At 39.0% G+C, this 19,021-nt stretch overlaps 1 protein-coding gene across 1 annotated transcript in view; it reads right to left on the bottom strand.

Annotated features, from left to right (window-relative positions):
* Nucleotides 1–437: 437 nt before the first annotated feature.
* Nucleotides 438–19,021, bottom strand: part of NR1H4 (nuclear receptor subfamily 1, group H, member 4) — a 41,980-nt gene continuing 23,396 nt past the window's right edge. The window contains exons 5-10 of the mRNA XM_010291655.1: nt 15,247–15,380; nt 14,622–14,720; nt 13,466–13,565; nt 11,827–11,973; nt 2,383–2,496; nt 438–1,019 (exon numbers count right to left, since the gene is read on the bottom strand). Of these exons, the coding sequence (XP_010289957.1) occupies nt 781–1,019; nt 2,383–2,496; nt 11,827–11,973; nt 13,466–13,565; nt 14,622–14,720; nt 15,247–15,380 (833 nt within the window). The 3' untranslated portion in view covers nt 438–780. The remainder of the gene's footprint in view (nt 1,020–2,382; nt 2,497–11,826; nt 11,974–13,465; nt 13,566–14,621; nt 14,721–15,246; nt 15,381–19,021) is intronic.

Raw genomic sequence — 19,021 nt, 5'->3', positions numbered from 1 at the left:
CTGCTCGGGACAGACGCAGGCACAAGGAAACCACCCACCCGGCCTAGAGCCTCTCTTAGGATGGGGAACCCCGCGCCGCCTGCGCAGCGTTCGCACACGTGTGCTCACCTGTGTCGGGGATGTTGACGATGGTGTTTTTCAGAGCCGCTGAGCACCAACAATCGAAAGGTGTTAAGTAAAACAACCTATGATGCGCTTTCACAAAGTATAGATACTGTATAATTTTTACTTTGAAATAACACAAATGAAGTTACATGTTTATATTGTGAAAAGTTTGTGTGTGTGTGGTTTTTCTCCATTACATAATTTTTCATCTTCTGATGAAATAAGAGCTTGTATGTCTTAGGTGAACACGTTTCACAGTTGAACAGCAAATGACTATAACATTAACCATTTGAGCTGGTTTATTATCTGAAATATATTCTTTAATGGAGGACAAGCACTGCAATGAAAAAATATGAATGGAAACCTGCATGTCCCCGTTTGTCAAGAGGAACTGTAACTGCAATCAGTAATTAACAGGGTTCCTCTGAGGAGCTGGTGGACTCTTTCTGATCAGAGAATATAAATACAGAGAAAGTTACACTCACGTGTGAAGATCTGATAGCTATACAATATTCTGTGTATAGTGAACAAAATGGCTTTTATGAATTCATGGTACGTTGCTATAAAAATGCAGTAAAGAAAATTTAATGTACTGTAGGATATTTTTCTATGAAAATAAATGCTATGTGGTCCTTTAAAAAGATATTTCTCCTAAAATAAAATAAAAAATATTCATCACTGCATATCCCAGATCTCACAGAGAAGAGGTGTGAATTTGTGATCATTCACTCTCCATGACATCAACATCTCCGCATGATGATGGTTAAATGTCCGTAATTCTGTAAGACGGCCCAGAAGACATGCGAAGTGTTGAGGGTTATCTGGGTGGTGACGTTTGCAGAATTTTTGTAGAATATCTAGCAGAGGTTCTTGAAGCCTTTCCACAGACTCTCTGTCCTTTATATATTGTCGATCTGGTTATGGTTTTAAAAGAAAATAAGTAATTAGCAAATATACTATATATATACATATATGCTCTGATACAAAGTAAATATTTACACCGATAGATGAATATCAACGTAATCAAACATTTACACTGGGCACTGATGTTCACACCTACCAAGAACATTTGTTTTCAAGTTAAGAGGGAATAAAAATGCTCTAACACTGTATTTTTGATTTGGGGTGTTCATGTAAGCTTCCAACTTCTAACTACGGAAAACTTTCAACTTTGTCAAAAACTGAAGAGTTTTAACTTGGAAATGTTTCTCTGGGGTTGTATCATCACCTTCCAATGCAGTCCTGCACCTGAGTACGTCCTGTGATGCATTGCAACAACCGAGCAGCACAGCGTAAGTTCTTGGAGGTATAGCACAACCGCGAAATTCGACCAGTAGAGAAGCATGTGTGTACAGGTCGTCAAGGAGAAATCAAACATCTTCATCCTCAATGAAATTTCTTTGTTAGAAAATACTTGTCTTTTAATTTTGTTCATATGGAAGTATGTGTTTGTGTATTTGGAGGGGGAGGAAAAAGGAGGATGGAGGGTTTTGTGACTGAAATTTTTAATGTAAAAAAATTTCCTGAGCCACTCTGGCTCAAAGAGCCAGGCAATTGCTCCACCTTCCCATCTTGCATGTAACCTGATTTGGAAACCTTGATGCCTGTCTTTTGTCCTGAAGCATGAGACTTCTCTTCTCCCATTCCCGTGACAGTCAGTTTGTTCCAGGCACTATACAATTTCTCTGTATTTTGAAGGTAGAGCTGGTTAGTTTTGTGTTATCAAAGAACTAATTTTCACAGCAAAGCCTGTAATCAGGGCTGAGACATTATGTGCCGATACTTCTGAAAGGTCGGTTTCCAAGGCTTTACGGTACAGAGGGCAGCTCGCTACTATCCTTCCGCTCTTGCAGCTGGTGTTTGTTCAATAAAGGCTGAAGATCTTCATTGCCATTCTTTATTCTGAGTTATAGGGTTTCCCAATTTCCCTCTAAAAAATGTGACATTCCACAGTGGGCTCTAGTGACATACATGTAACCACATCTGGGATTTTCTGAAGGAAGGAGCCCAGTGTGCTAAGCAGTGATAAGGTACCAGTAATTTTTTAAAGCAGGGTATTTAGGCACTTTTTTCCTTGCATGCAGAACCAGATGGTGTAGCAAGACATTGTGTGTTTGGATATGTGTGCTTGTTTTCTGGTTTAACAGCTGAATATACTGAATAAGTGCGTATGCACACTTACTCTATGTAGAATGTAAGTTTTTACAAGTCTCGGGTCACACTCCTCATTGCTTTCTTTCCAAAACCACTAATATTTAATTCTGGATTAGAAGTTACCTGGAGACAGGATAACTATGGCTGTGAGCAGTGCATATTCTTCCTGTGTCATCTTCAGCTCTCCAATGCTTTTATAAAAATTAAACATGGGAGTTATGAATTCATCTGAGATACCTGTGAGAGAAAAAAAAGTTACGATATTTTTTAATTATTGCAATAATCTGATATATTGCCACAGAGCAATTATTTAGTATTTGAAGCCTTGATTATCTTGGTGGGAAAAATTTACTGCACAAATCAGGCCCGATACAAGACAATTAGTTACAAAAGTGCAACCATCAAAGTAGAAACAGTCAAGTGCTGGCAATTTCTTTTCACATGGTTTCAAAGTCTTTCTTTCAAGCAATTCCTTTTCCTCTACAGATTTGTCTGTCTAGCTCTTCAGCACAACCCTCATACATGTTTTTCTCGCTGCCTGCTGATATTCTATCCGTCTTCTGTTTCCAGTATGCACAGTTTGTGAAACAGTCCCCATGTTCTCTATCTTTACATTAGTTACATGGAAATCTCTCAGGGTGAATGGTTTAATTCTAGCCCAGCTCTACTCTGCAGCTAACTGCCTTGGGCAGGTGCTTCAGTTGTCTCCATAAGAGTCTTAATTGCTCCTTTTATGTAGCCTGAAACTTTAGCTAGTCTAGGATTACCTGTAGTCCAAGATCAACTTGCTTGCAAATACTACTGCCTTCCAGCATAGACTAGTGTATTATAAAGTACAGAGCCGTAAATAATTAAAATCCACCCCAGTTTAAGGATGGGATCATGTGATTCTCACCATCAGTGAAACCCTTTGGGGTTACCAAACTTGGGCATGCCGACTGGGCTTCCTCTTACTGACTTTGTCATCAGGTCACAATGTTCTTACTTAGCCTTAAATTACAGATGTACCCCACTCTGTTTTTTGATGTAAAAGAGAAGTAGGTCCTGTGACTTCAATTTTTTTTTTTTTTTTTAAACTGGTGTGTGAGTCACTCTGAGCAGCCACTAGACTGTTGACAATGGCTGCTCACAACTCTGAAGTGATGGCACTGACGAGGTGTAGAGATCTGAACCACTGGTTCTTCAGCAAGCCTTTTGGCCTTCCTTAGCTGAAAGGATAGAAACCTCCTATGTTCCCACAGATGAGGGCCGTAGGATTTCTTGTGATTTTACTCTTAATTTTGAGCTGTTCTGGGAGAAGACTTTATAAGTAGGTGTAGAAACTGCATGAAATAATGTGGTTTTGAGTGTTGTGTACAACATGAAGCTGAAGTCCAGGACTGATGAGATTTGGAGTGCCTCCAGTAGGGGAAATTAAAAATGAAACTCAGCAGGTGGAACTCAAAGAAAAGAAACATGAAGTCACTTGACTTAACTGTGAAACAGCCACATTTTGCTGCGACAGTGAGAACTTACTTCAATCAATGGAATAGTTATGTGTCCCAACGGAGTGAAAGTATGGTCTTGCAGGGTGTGGTTTATTTTGTGGTTGAATGATGTGTTTAAACATGTGACATGAGCAACCTATGTTCACTTCAGATTACAAGCCACAAATCTTGTTTTTGTAACAAGTTCAACACCACCAAGAAGAGTCTAAGTCAATTAAGCAGATATATATGATGCGAGTCAGCTCATCCTGTGGAAGTTAGTAACACAGCTGGAACTTTATACAGAGCAAACAATAGTCATAGCATCTAATGTTCTGCGAGGTTTATGTCATTAGTCATCAGCGTTAACTATTTATTGTTATTATAATAATAACTTGTTATTGCTAACTTTTGGGGAACCGCCTGTTTCTCTCTTGGGCAGTTTTAAAAGCCAAAGAACCTTACAATATGACATATGTAAGGAACACATACCTATGACACACCAAAGTTTTAAAGTTCACGTGACTCAAGAAAGGAAGAAAAATAGTCTGGTTGAGCCCTAAAGCAGAGCAAATGAATTCCTTTTGTGGAAGTGAATAGGTCAGCAATGACATGAGAAAAGTCCAAGACAAACCGGATATTTTTAGAAGTCTCTGTGCAAGGTATCGCACTGCTGGGCATGATCGTTTCGGCAACAGACAAGAAATGGGAGGAAGTGGGCTGTGACTAAGACTCCCATCGTTTGTTTCTCATATTCATCATCTGATTTTTTTTTTTCTCTTTTTTGGGAGGGTCAGGTTAGTTTTCAGCTGGATGAATTCATTGTTTTGCTTACCACAAAGCTCCTCAAGTCCTACTGGTAATATAGCAGAAGTGGGATGAAAATGATGCTGATGAACAGGGTGTGGAATAACTAATTCAGGTCCTCACTGGTCCAGGCACTGTATAAGCAGGAAAACAATCCTTGCCCCACAAGGGGCTTGTAATCTAACGTTAAGAAACTAAAGCATGGGTGGGTGAAGCAAAAAAGAGTATAGATGTGGAAGGAAATTAAATTATAGCAGAGAGCTTTTCTGCACTACTGTACTCCAAACAGAGAAATAAAACAGAAGAAGTGAAAGGGAAGGGAGTAAAAAGGGAGGTTTCATCAATGCAACTGATTTACTGCTTCTACTAAAGAGAACAAAGCTTCGAAATCTTTAAACAGATAAATGTCACAAGACAATTATGAATGAAACCATGCAAAACGAGCAATTTTGAGACTAGGATAATGGAATTTTTTCTTGGTTACTAGTTTTTCCCTCATCCCATCTGTACTGGAGTTTTGCTGTTATTTCATCATCCTGTATGCACGTTACACAAACCGCAGTTCCATCACAAGAGGGGGCTGTTTTCTAATGGGATTGAAACGCTTCGGTTCGGATTTAATACGTTCCACCAGAAAGCAAAAAAGCAGGAAAAAGGTGTTTATAGTTCTTGCTTTTTGTTTTCTTATCTACTGTACAAGATGTTGTCGCTTCAATTCAGGTTATCAGAAAAAGAATTAAAGGCAATTTGGTGCTCGTAACTGGAAAGGCTAGAGGAGAAACACATACGATTTGTCAAATGTCATTGTTACAAATCATACTCCAAAAGTGAAAAAAATCCAATAGATAAAGTTATAATGTATTCTGGCCTCAGTGAGAACAGACAAGTTAGCTCCATCTAGCCCTGTTTGTTTAGATCACGCCAAAGCACTGCACAGTGCTGTGTCAGATAGACGGAGCGTCCTGGTCCGTGTTAATGGTGCCTCCTTCGTAACCTTTTTTTCAGCAAGGTTTCAAAAACTTTGTTTCATGCAGTGCTATGGCAATAAGAACATGCCCCTCCTTTGTGTTTCATTGTGCATCAGTCTGAACTACACAGATTTCTACCTAACCACCAGCCCAACTCTATCGTCTGCGGAAGATACTGCAATTCATTTGATTGATTTGGCTAAGTTAATGGATGACTAGCTGTAAACCCCAGGGTAGTCAACGGGAAATACTAACTTTACTGAGCACGGCCTTGCGGCATTAGACTGGAGCAGATTTAAACCCATGAGTGTTGTTCATTTAGCACCTCGCACTTCTTGAACAATTTCATTCCTATCTGTAGCTTAAGACACACAGCATTGTTTTAGACCTTGCCTTTTTGAGGGTTTTGTTCCTATGATTTCTCACTGAAGGTAAGATGACTGTTGCTTTCATAAGGTTCGCAGTTTCAGGCCATAAATAATTGTCTGGTTAACATAATTTTGGGATAGATGTTTTTACTGTGATATTGAGTCAGTATTGTCAGCTTTTTGAGACCAATATTCTCTCTTCTATTTCGGCTGTTGAATAAAACTTAATAGATTAATCTATTGCAAGAGGAAAGTTTGAGAGTAAGTACTAATTAACAGTAACTAGCACTGTGTGATTAACATGGATAAAGAGATTTTTTTTCTTGATAAACATGGAGGTGCCAGTGGATATTAAACCAAAGGTGTATTAGTAGCTGTTTTATGAAAATAAAATATATTAATTACTTGCAAAGTTACATCTTATCTTTCAGTTTCATCTACCAGAACTGCTCTCCATGATGCTTATGAGCTCTGCTTTTAACCTGTTCAAATGCATCAGTGTTTAAAAACACTGACCAAATTCACCATGTTGATGCTGAGAGCTGGAAAGGGGAAAATCTAGCCAGCAGAGAAGATACAGCAGAGCATGGTCATGCAACTTCTCCTCTATCATCATCTTGTAGAGGTTAAATGCCTAATTTGAATGAGAGGTTAGCATGTGTCAAGGACAACTCACACTCAGGGTAGCAAAAACCCATCTTCTCAAAAGCAATCAACAGGACCACTGTGAAGCCATCATTGCAAGCAAAGAAAACTTAGTTTAAAGAAAAACCCAACCAAACAACAAACAAACTAAACCTGCAAGGAGGATGCAAATGACATTGCCACATACCATCCTTTGGCAGTGGCCTGAGTGCCTGCAGTCAGGAGGGAAGTGTGGTCTGGCACACAGCAGCAACATCTGCACCGCCTTGAGCTAGTCTTCATAGGCTGAGCCTGTTTAAATAAGTTTTTGGCCTGGAGGAACACACTTACGTGGAAGAAAAGAGATTGGGTCCTCTGACATCTGTTCTTGTTTTCATGGGTATAAATTAACTCTGTAGATACTATTTAAACAGTTTTATCAATTTTATTTGTAATTCAGGAACACGTCACTGGCTAATTCAGTGTGGTAGACTGTGGAGTACCGCATATGAACAGAAAAGCTCTTTCCTATACTCTGTAATTTGAAGCGGTCCTAATTTCTAAATATTTTGGCAAGTGTGCTAGTTTTGGGTCAAGTCACAGGAAGGTAAGTGTCTCCTTCTGTGTGGATGCATATGACCATTTGGAGGATTAGACATCTATGATTTGCAGGTATGTTTAGAAAGAAGGGGCTAGATACTGGCCAGGTTGCTATCTCTTAGATTAGATTATTTGGACTCAGCAGTCATGATCGTTTCATTTTGTTTCTCTGCACAAACCCCCGCACAATGGGGTTTTGAAGCACTACTGTTACTCAGTACTAATAATCAAATGATAAAAGCCAAAGGCAGCAGAAGTGATTGGGTATCCATTTTCCAGTGCCGAATTTTGCCCTTGGTTGCAGGAGTCTTGTCCAAATCAATGGGAACTTTGTATCCCACATTCAAGGGCAAAAGGTGGCCCCTTGCCAAGGCTTTGAAATTGTGGCTATTTCTTTTTTTTTTCCTTGGATTTCACTGTACTTCAGCACCTGTAACCCATCCAGGAAGACAACAGTATATTTCACAATGATGTCAGGTGTCGTGCTGCCAACCGAAAATTTCAGTCCAGATTCTTCTGTTTGCGTCCCTATCAGATAGTATCTTATTCCCCAATACTGAAATTAGTAGAACTGCTCTGGAGAATAAAATGATGAAATAAAAATCTGTGGGTTTTCATGACCGCTGAAAGCAGGTGTTCTTTGGAAAACAAGTTATAAATGCTTACTGAGAAAACATTCAGTATTTCAGCACTGTTTTAAAAAATATTGTACTGCTAGATAGTGGGGACGGTTTGCTTTCAAAATAACAGAAAGAAACTAAGCATTACATTACTAGCATGTCAGTCTCACAGAATGGATCAATCAGTCACAACTTGCTGTATGCATAGGGAAACATCAAATAAGATGAGTAAGTGGCACAAGCTCTCATTAACGTTAAATAAAATGTCTGTATTTCTCATTAAGTCTCAATATTAGAGTGAGTAGGAGAGGATTTCAGTCTCAGGAGCAGCTAATGAAAGAATTTCCATCACACCTTATGGAGAACGACCATAAGGGCACAAACAAAGGCAGTCACTGAAATGCGCCAGGACTTGAGCAATATGCTCAAGCTAAGAAATAAAAATACACTTCATCAGCATGAGAATAAAAACGAAGGCTGCTAGTGCTCAAAGGTCATCACCACCAGATCTCTGGGTTTTTTATCAGAAAAAAAATAATCCATTCTGTACAATCAGACTGGGGAAGGCATAAATATTAATAGGTGAGAGCAGCTTCCAAGTGGACATGGTGGCAGGTGACAGAAGTCTGGACAGCTTGTGACTTTTAGGCAAGATGCCCACCCCCGATTTTATGGATACAGACATCAAGGCTTGACAATAGGACTTATGTGACATTCAGACAATTGCACCTAAAAATATGTGGACAGAAGTTCTGACTAACAGCACTAATTTATGGCTGATGGCATGACAATGTTTAAGACCTCACTAAGCCATGAATAATGCTGATGCTTCTTCTTCCTTCATTGCCTATAAATTTAATTTCTAAACTCTCACTCAGTTCTCACTGCATTTCCTCTGCTGCTCCCTATTGTCTTTGCAGGGTGTTTCAGTTTGTTTGATTTAGTCTTGTTTTTCAGTGAGGTGTATGCAAAAAAAAAAAAAGCCCCTCTCTCCAAATTTATGTGTAATTTTCTTGGGTTTTCTTCTTTATTTGACTTAGGTTTAATCTCTTCTGGCCATTTATTCTCTTGGACAAGTCTAACATGATAATGGACAGCTGCTGTTTCTAGTAGCATGTGTCGTTACTGGTTAAGTCTTGAACAGGCTGCTTAAGTTTCTATCGTAATATCACATTTAGTACAGGCTATTATTCAACCTAAAACCCCGGTGTTGAGTCCTACAACATGGAGGCGTGTGAACTGCATAATTAATATTTTTGAAAACTGTATGCGTAAGCAACGATAACAGAAGAATTTGGATGCCTGCCTTTCATTTTGTTTAAACTCGAGACACCTGAAAATGACCATGATTTAAGCCACAAAAATAAGAAGCTTCCATAGTAGGTATTTTCCAACAATTACTCGATTTGCCTAAATGTGTAATTCTACAATTTATCATAAACTAAGACAAAATATGCAGAAAAATTGCACCAATGTGAGCTCTTAAAGTAAAAATAAAAAACTCTTCTAGCTTCTGTGACGACAAACAGGATTCCTACAAAAATTCAGTGAACACTGAGAAATACAGTTGCGAAGCAGGAGAGAGCCAAACCTGCCTAGTAAAAATCCTTCCTCTTATAAACCAATCTGCTTGCATTTTTGGAGCAAAGGAAGTGATACCACTAACTGGCAGGCAGTTACCAGCACTGAAAACATAGGCAGAGGAGCATTTAAAAAACGCATTGAAGCTTCTTCATGCAAGAGACATTTCCAGGTTGACAGATACGCTCTAGCATGCAGCAGTGTAAGTCCGAAATGAGAGACTCTGGAAATTTTGAGTGACTTCTGGGTCTGTGCAGTAGCACTAAAAGTTGAATAGCATCAGGAGCAGCAATTAAGCTAACACTGCTACAAATGCAAAGATTTACAAGCTGCTTTTATTGTTTACTGTCACAGCCCCATTAAGTGCAGCCAAGGAAAATGTTTTTAAGTAGGCTTGAATCTGCACAGAGTGGAGAAATAAAATACATGGAAAAGGGTACTTTGTCCTGTATTCTGGTTATTAATGGAAGGAAAGAATGCAGCCAGCAGCAAGTAAGCTGGATAACACATTATTCTCTTGTAACATAGGGAGGGAGCAATTTTAGCAGCAGTATTTCCTCTTATGTCCCCAACTTGATCCTGTCCTGAGGGAAAATATTTTTGCAAAAGGCAGTAAGATATATATGTGTATATATATATACATACACACACTTTAAAAGTTATCATGTTTCATTTCTTGCAAACTCTTCAGCTCAGGTTTTGTTCTGATCCAGAATTCCTTTTTAATTTACCTTGGTCTTTTTTTTTTCCCCAGAAAAAAAGAATTGCAGGAAATCTTCTTTTGGAATAAATAATACATATAATAAATAATACATTTGAAATCATTATTTGTCTTGAAACTTTCATCTACATAAAATGTTATTTTTTAAAATCTATTTCATGACAGGTGAATAATATTGCTGCAGGATACAATGCCATAGTCTAGTTAATCACGTTCTGGTATGAAATGCTATCTTTAAGTCTAGTACTAGCTTGCAAAAAATGATATTGCATCTCATCTGGACTCAATAGTTGCAGAGAATTAACAGGATATTTTAAAATTATGAGTAAGGAAAAAAATATTGGTATGACATAATGGCTTATGAAATGTTCTGGATCAAAGCATTTCCTGCTTCTGCTTTTTATGAACAGTTGACACCTTGACCAAGAAAGTTAATGCTGACTGTATAGATTAGAGGAGCAGAAGCTTTCAGTAATCATGTATTCATATGGATTAATTTCTCTAAGACCTATTTTAATCAAAAAATTAGCTTATATTCTAGTAGAAAAATCTCTTAATGAAGACATTTGGATCCATGACAACTCACTACAGCTTCCAGGAAATATCTCTGGCCTTCTTGGCATACTTCTCTGCCTGCAGAACCTGAACCAGAAGCCACCTATATCACTCTCAAAGTCGCCATTTCCAGTCTATCAAACAGCTACCACTTATAATAAATCAAAATGAAAGAAATATAAAAAAAGCACAAAATAGAAACCTAGAAATAAGTGTGCTAAGCCAAACTAAATCCATACCTTCAGCAAGTGAGCTATTGTCACATTTTCTAACTCCTTTTCAGGGTTTCAAATATATAAGTATTTGCCTAATTTTGCATACATCAGTAGTACCTTCATGTTTCTGCTCTTAAAAGAGTTTTGGAACTGAGTTCAAGACCATTACTATAACTAGTAGTAACGTTAAACGTTCTGCTGTCTCTTCTTCTTCTGACTATTAAAAAAGAAGTCCAGAAACCAGAATCAAAGCGCTCTCTCTGACTACAGACAGCGTCTTTGATTCAGGATTTTTGTTATACTTGAATTTTGAATCATAGGTAGCTGAGGGGTGGATGAGGTTTGCTGGTCAATACAGAAAAGGGCAAAACAGTCAGTATTGTATCAGTGGAGCACAAAGACTACATAACAATGCAAAACATGACTTTTTATGCTTTGAGGAACAAACAATATCCAGCCCTGTTCAGCTTTTCTTAATTATTAAGATTTACGTCTAGAACCAGTAGAGCCTATCATAGCAGCTGAGCCTTGTATGGACCTTAAAACGCAGAAAACATACTGAAAACATGCCACATTTATAATTCTTCTATGCATCTTGTGCAGTGTGATTCAGTTTTACCAAATTAATTCTAAGAATAGGTGGTTTCCTTCAGACATCTCCAGTAACATCCTAAATTTTTTTTTCTTTCTTATATATAGTGATTGCCTTTGAAAGCATAAACACTGATATTTTATGTGAATAATGTGAAATGGTGGTATTTCCCTTTCATCGTTCTTTCATGCTTATCATTGGAGACTTGCACTGGATTTATTTGCTATAGCATTATTCATAATACTTGCAATGTACTTATAAAGAAACCTTTACCTTATGACCTTTAGACTCAAGGCTGAGTTAGATTTGTTCTAGTTAATATAAAGAACAGCATTCAGATAAACCTGTTTCAGTGCTAATAAACAATTTTACTAGCTTTTCAAGGGCAAAACATTGACACAGAAGTGCAATGGTGTGGATTGTTTTTTCCTCATTACACAAGATACTTACCACTGTTGCGAATTCTTTCTTCTAAAAGGACAGTATGTCCTGTAGGAAGTTTCCTACTGAAGATCTCGGCTGAACGGAGGAACATGGCTTCTACTGCTGAGCCCTTCAGCAGAGCAATCTGATCTTCATGGTCAAGGGTTTGGAAGCCTGGGGAGATGTTAGAGATAAGTAAGGCAGCAACAGAAAAGTCCCTGCTGCTTTCTGTCCTGAAGTTCTTGCACATGAGGTGCTACACACCTGCGTAACCTTGATGTCGATGTTAGGGGGGGTGACAAGTGCTGTGGAAATTGAAACACAGATTCCAGAAAATAACTGAAGTTTATGAGAATTAGACTTGTGTTTCAGCATTTATGGTACTTTAAGAGGGACACGATGAGCAGAAGCTAGCGGTGTAGCACAACCAATAGTAGAGATTTTGTCTAGCCTGATGGTGCTACCTAACATCTTCTGCCATGCTTCCACTGGAGCTCTCTACTTGACTCTCCCTCTGCCATGCTGCTTCCAGCCCTTTCAATGCTCTAATGGGAAAAAAATCACCATTTGAAGCATGTAATTTTAAACGTTCCACCATGCCTTTGGACTAGTTTACATACAGGCTTCCTGCTGCTTTTTAAATATGCATTTCTCTTTTTGGAGCAGAAGGACTCTAAAATCCACTGAAGAAATCAGAAGGAATTTGGTAACTTGTGTGAATATACAGCTGCTCCTCTGAAGAAGAATGGGGGGCTGAAGATTTTGGGAAACTCTCCTCATAGTTGCCAAGCAGGTACCCACCTCGTACCCACCCCTGGATTCTGTGAGGAAGTGCAGAAAAAAATAAAGTGGAGAATGAAACAAAAAGGTGATAAATCCTGCCAGAGGTACTCTAAGTCAACACTGAAAATAGCAGATTATTCAATTACAAAGCTCCTCCCTTCTTCATTTCCTGTGAGCCAGTATCCCAGTTAGCATAAAAAATATAGTTAAAACTGCAGGCTTTGAAGCAAGCCTGTAACACACAGAGGAAGGGTCAGTATGACGGGTATGCCAGGAAAACAATGTTTTCATACAGCTCAGCGTTACACTGCACCTTTCTTAATTACACGGAACTCGTACCGTGCCCAGTGTTCACTCTTGAGGTAACATCAACTTGGGAGTTAAAAAAATACTGATGATAAACTCAGGTTTTCAGTGCTTGTCCATAACACACCATAAATATTGGTGCTATCAGATACTGAAAGTTCTTGGTTAAGACTCACCATTCGGTGGATGCCATGGCTAGAGGCTTTGCTAGAAAGGCAGCAAAGACAGTGAAGCAGAGTCTGGCAAGTCTTAATGGTAATTTAAAGGCAGACTATTTGGCATGGCAGTGATAGATGAAAATAAAAACTCTCTCGGGACACAACCCCTTTTCTGAGTGTTTTCTTTGTCAGTAGGTAAAGAGTGCCACATCTCAGAGTGGCAGAGTTTGAATTATTCAACATATTATCCTCCGAGCACAAAGCTCCTTTTCTTTAGACAGTGTCTGAAGAATGCATATGTGTCAGAGGAGGAACCATTTTTATGAAGTGTCCAAAATATACAAAGCAATTGCCGAATGGCAACTGAGAGGCATGTAAGCTTTGCAGTAACAAAATGTGCTTAAACACACTGGATATACCTGGTAGCTTTTTAGTGAATTCCACAAGAACCTGCACATGACTGGTAGCCATTTCTGTTAAAATCAGAAAATTTCCTTCAGCGCTGAATTCCTCATGTAACTGTTAAAAACCAAAGCAAACAAAATCTGTTAATATTCATTGTCATTTGAAAGCATAAAATACAAGAACTATGAGACTGGATCAGGCAATAGGTCCATCTAACCCTGTAATTTGTCTCCAATGGTTGTCAAAAACAGGTATTTTTGAAGGTGACATAAGAAAAGATGCAGACAGTGTCCTTTCCTCTGGAATATCTGTCTGACTTTCAATGTCATGAGTAGCAATCAACAATTTAGGCACCTGAGCTGGAATTTTTATGAGCACCATAATATGTAACCAAAAGCCTTGTTGTTTATGAATTTGTCTATTTCCTTTGTGAACATATTTTTGGTTTTGACCTCCTCAACCTCCCATGGAAATAAGTTCCACAAGTTAGTTATGGGTTATTCAGCCCTCCTCCTGCAAGTGTCTTTTATTTTTCAAAGTTGATGACTTAGCAAATAATTTTCTACAGTTGTTTTAGATTTTTTTTTTTTAAGACTGAACATGACAGTTTTGTTAAAAAAAAAATCTCTCTGAAACCCTTTTTTCTCTTCTACCAGTTTCCAACCTACCATGAATACTGGCGCTTTTAAAGGGAAAATGGAATTTCTAGAAAGTGGAGAGGAAAAGGAAAGAAGAGGGGATGAAACAAAAATCCAAACCTGGAAAACGTTGGGAATTTGGGTTCAAAAAAATGAAATATTTTCAGGCTCACAGGCTGGTGTCTTTATAGAAAGGGAGCTTGGCCGCAAGCCAAACTCCAATCACTGCCTGTACTGACAACGCAAAAACCAACGCTCCAACCAACAAAGGTTAGATTTGAGCATAAAAGTGTATTTCCAGAGTTGAAAGCTTTTTCTTAGCATTCAAGTTCGATAAACAAAGATGTGGTCTAACTGTTGACTGAATGGGAGAGATTCTGCCTGCCTTGCAGCATGTTTTATCTGTAAGCTTTTACCCATGGTTTGCTTTACTACTTACTACACCTACCTATGCTGAGTACAAATATTTTCTGCCGTGTAATCCTCAGTTTCATTATCTGCATCTCAAAAATTAATTCACCAACATACTTACTAGCTTTTTTGACACCTCCTGTGGTATTTGTTGTTTACTGTATGAATCCATGATGTAATCAAGAAGGTTCTGCTGCTCTGGGGTAAATTCTACTTTCTCCTATACTGGCAAAAAAAAAAAAGCCCATCATGAAATGCAGTCATAGAAATTATCTAGCATCTCTTGCTTTAGGCAAAAGCTATACATCTATTTCTCATACTTGGAGACCAAGGAGGCAAGAGGTTTGCTTGTCACTGAAATTTCTGTAGAATTGCACAGAAGAGAGGTGTATAATGCTTCTAAATTGCATGAGTTTGTGTGATTTATTATTAGAAATAAGGACATGTTTAGCAAACAACTAGATATGCTCAAACTTCAATATCAGACCTCACTGTATGTGATATATACCTGAAATATGTATCACAGAAAAAATACTTTATGGATTTTTTGGATGCTTCACTGTGTTTTGACTAAAAATATCAGAACTACTTCTATACTCAAGGTATTGCCTTGACTTGGTGGGAGACGGAGTTTTAATTAATACAGACAGCTCCAGAGAATTTGCAGTATTCTACATTCACTGTACCAGCCACATTTAGCTGAAACATCACCACTACCATACGAACTGTTACAAGAATTTTCTTACCCTATATATTTTAGTTGTAGATGTCACTTGTTTCATGTCATGGCCTTCGTTGTCTTCACTGACCATCTGATCTAGGGGATGTTTCACATTTTTCCGTAACCTTTTTGACTTGCATTGTATTTCTGTTAACAGACCTAGGACACATAATACAACAGATAACAATTGGATTTATATATGCCTCAGGCACTGAATAGGTACATAAATATGCCCATGAATGCCCTTTATACTAACAACCTCACTTACCTGTGCAGATAGTTTCCTGAACATGTCGTTATCTTTGGATGTGAGTCTAATGAGACATGCTAAGTACACACTAATGAGTAGTCTAGCCCAGCGGGAGCCCATCTGCAGAGCAAAACAGCTGGTGCTGGTGACCCAGCAGCCACACAGTGTGCCTGGCCGGGGTCTTGAACCAGCTCTAATCAGGTCATACAGGCAGAAAACCCATAAGTGATGGGAGTGTGCTGGAGTGTGTCTTTGATTTAGTTTCATACCAAACAAAACTGGGGGATGAAGGACTGAGAGCAGCCCTGCCAAGAAGTTCTTGGGGGTACTGGTGGACAAAAAGCTGGACATGAGCCGGCAACGTGCACTTGCAGCCCAGAAGGCCAACAGTTTCCTGGGCTGCATCCAAAGCAGCGTGGCCAGCAGGTCGAGGCGGGTGATTCTGCCCCTCTACTCCGCTCTGGTGAGACCCCACCTGGAGTCCTGCGTCCAGCTCTGGAGCCCTCAGCACAGGAAAGACATGGACCTGTTGGAGCGGGACCAGAGGAGGGCCACAAAAAGGATCAGAGGGATGGAGCACCTCTTCTGTGAGGACAGGCTGAGAGTTGGAGTTGTTCATCCTGGAGAAGAGAAGGCTCTGGGGAGACCCTATTGCAGCCTTTCAATACTTAAAGGGGGTTTATGATGGGGACATCATGACAGAAAGATGGGGACAGACTTATTAGCAGGGCCTGTTGTGATAGAACAAGGGGTAGTGGTTTTACACTAAAGGAGGGCAGATTCAGACTAGGTATGAGGAAGAGATTTTTTGCAATGAGGGTGGTGAAACACTGGCACAGGTTGCCCCGAGAGGTGGTAGATGCCCCATCCCTGGAAAGATTCAAGGTCAGGTTGGATGGGGCTCTGAGCAACCTGATCTAGTTGAAGATGTCCCTGCTCATTACAGGGGGGTTGGACTAGATGGCCTTTAAAGGTCCCAAACTGTTCTGTGATTCTATGATTCTATGAAAACCCCGTCGTGCTCTAACACCCAAACCAAAGAGCAATAAATGGTGTCAGTTGAAAGACTGCCATCAGAAGTGTGCTCCTTATCCAATCCAAAACAGTAATGGAGGTGCAGCTCTTCTTACACAAAAGGCCCTGGATGTTACCAACAATCTTGAAGCAATGTTATAGGTGTAGTGCACAATCTTCGCACAGAAATCCCTCTCAGAAGAGAGGACTCCAGGCCTTTAGCCGTTACAGTGTCACTATACAGATAGACCAACAGCTGAAAACGTAAGCTCAAAAGTAACTCAGGCTGGCAAAGGAACTTGTAAAATGTATTTATTGAAAATCCTACCCAGTTGGCCTTGCTGTTTTGCATTGCATTGTATTAGAGGATTGAATAAAGCCCTGGATTTACTATAGAGTTTCATTTGCCCTAATGAAAGGATTTTTGCATTTATGGTTTTTTTTTTTTGCTCTAGACTACATTTCAGTACCTTGAACCAGGGAACATCCTTGTGTGAATGTCATAAAAGCTAGCAATTTGCTTGTGCTAACAAAAGAAAGGGACAATAGGTACCCTACACAACCTGTGGAAGACAGCCAGAAAGTAAACAGCTAAGTATTCATCTAAAAATAAACCTATTTAATAAACCTATAAACACATGACTTTTTTTGTTTCTTCTTTTTTTTTATTAAGCTTCTGTCAAGTATCCTTCCCATTCCTCACCTTTGAAAATGCAGAGCAGAGAAAGAGGCTTATTCAGTGAGTATATGATGGAGGAGGAAGATATCATGAAAACAGTGAATTTCGTTGTGAATGTTTTTAATTTCCTGTTTAAACACTATATAAAATAACCCACCTGAACCACAGAGAGAAGAGGAAATTTACATGATTAAAATAAGACCTGCAAATAATACCTTGAAAGGGGGGAATAGGAATGATGGAGATAATAATTGGTATCGAGCCATGTAATTTGTGCTGCCGCACAGCACCATAGATTTCTTTTTCTAAATTATTCAGTGTATCCTTTGGTGGTGTTAATGGGATTGTACTGTTTTCCACCAGCTTAGGATCTGGCCTACTACCTTCCTATGGAAAATTGGATTTAATTTTGCCTTAAGCAGTAAGACTAGATTTTCTTATGCTTCCTGCTACTTTGTAGTGCCTTGACATCTTATTCAGGCTCCATTTAAGTTAGCTGGAGAACTCGTGTGAGAGACAGGACTTTACATTTTACCTCAGAGACAGTTAGGTTTAAATGGGTATTAAGGGAGTATTAAATGCCAGGAAGAGTGGCAGAAGTGGGGTCTGCCAGGTAGACATCTCATCCAAGAAACTTCCAGTTTATAGCAAAACCACAGCAAATGGCTGAAACTGATGGTTAGTAATTCTGACCTGTCTGTGGTTTGTGTATAAAGGGCAGGAGTAGGATTATTGAGTAGCCGTGCCATAAATGTTTATAAAACTTAACCTCCTTGTTCAGAGGGAAAAAAGAATCCACAGAGCTTGCAATTACAAACCTACAAAATGAGTAAGTGAAACAAAGTTCAAGGTAGCCTTTTATTTCCTAGTCTTTTTTTTTTTCCCCCCTCAAATAAATGCTCTATACCACTAGAAGCTTCATGCTTTACTGTCCTGGATTGCCTTGAACTAAAAGCAATTATACAGCACACTGCTATTTAAAAGCCATTAAGTAGCACCTTGCCAAACGTCCTCATTGCAGTGCATTAAAGCACGCTTATAGTTAAGTCATGAGCAACACAAGATACCCAGTGTTCCCATTGCAGAGGGAGTCGGATGGCAATGGCACTCGCGGTCTTTTATTTCACATATGCCAGTTTGTGAAAACGATAGGCCAGTTTAAAAGTTTCATGTAGGCCCTGTCGGTATTATTTACGCTGACCTATTTTTTTGCAGTGATGCGTGGTTTTTTGTCGTACTGAGTCACTCAAGCTATTTTGAACCCTCAAAATTTTGCAACAATGGATCTGGGATCAGCACCACAGGGGAGTTATTTTCCCCTGACACTTAGGGACGCATTGAGTGCTGTCATCGCAGTGGTGGTGTCTGCTCATATATTTACAAATCACATGAGAATATGTCATATCTCAGGATCTTTGTAGCCTGTTCAATTTGCAGAATGAAAGATTAATTACATTATGCTGGCAACGCATTCCACATATTGATGGAGCTTATTGTTTCTCACAAAATCAACAGTTAATATAGCATCTTCTGATCAGATTGAGGGATAGAAGTATATTAAAAATTCCAAGTAGATTAATTTCCTGTATGAACTTAAATTGTTTTCACACATACGTGTATGCTAAAATAGTTGAAGCCATCAAGAAAAATAAATTGTACCCCTGCTCATGGAAGGCAGAAAAACAGAAGTTTACAGACTGTTTTCAGGAGCAAGCTTGCAAAAATAATGTATTGGCCAACATTTTACTCAAAATGGAGTTTTAAACATGTTTAAAGTTGCACTCCAATATCCCTCTTGTTCTAAGTTATCCAGTGTGAAACTCAACAACGTTTATAAGCTGTCAGTCTGAATAGAAT

Source organism: Phaethon lepturus, unplaced genomic scaffold (assembly GCF_000687285.1).
Source record: "Phaethon lepturus isolate BGI_N335 unplaced genomic scaffold, ASM68728v1 scaffold5247, whole genome shotgun sequence".
NCBI lineage: Eukaryota > Metazoa > Chordata > Aves > Phaethontiformes > Phaethontidae > Phaethon > Phaethon lepturus.
The sequence above is the reverse complement of the archived record's forward strand: the minus strand, read 5'-3'. Positions and strand labels throughout refer to the sequence as shown.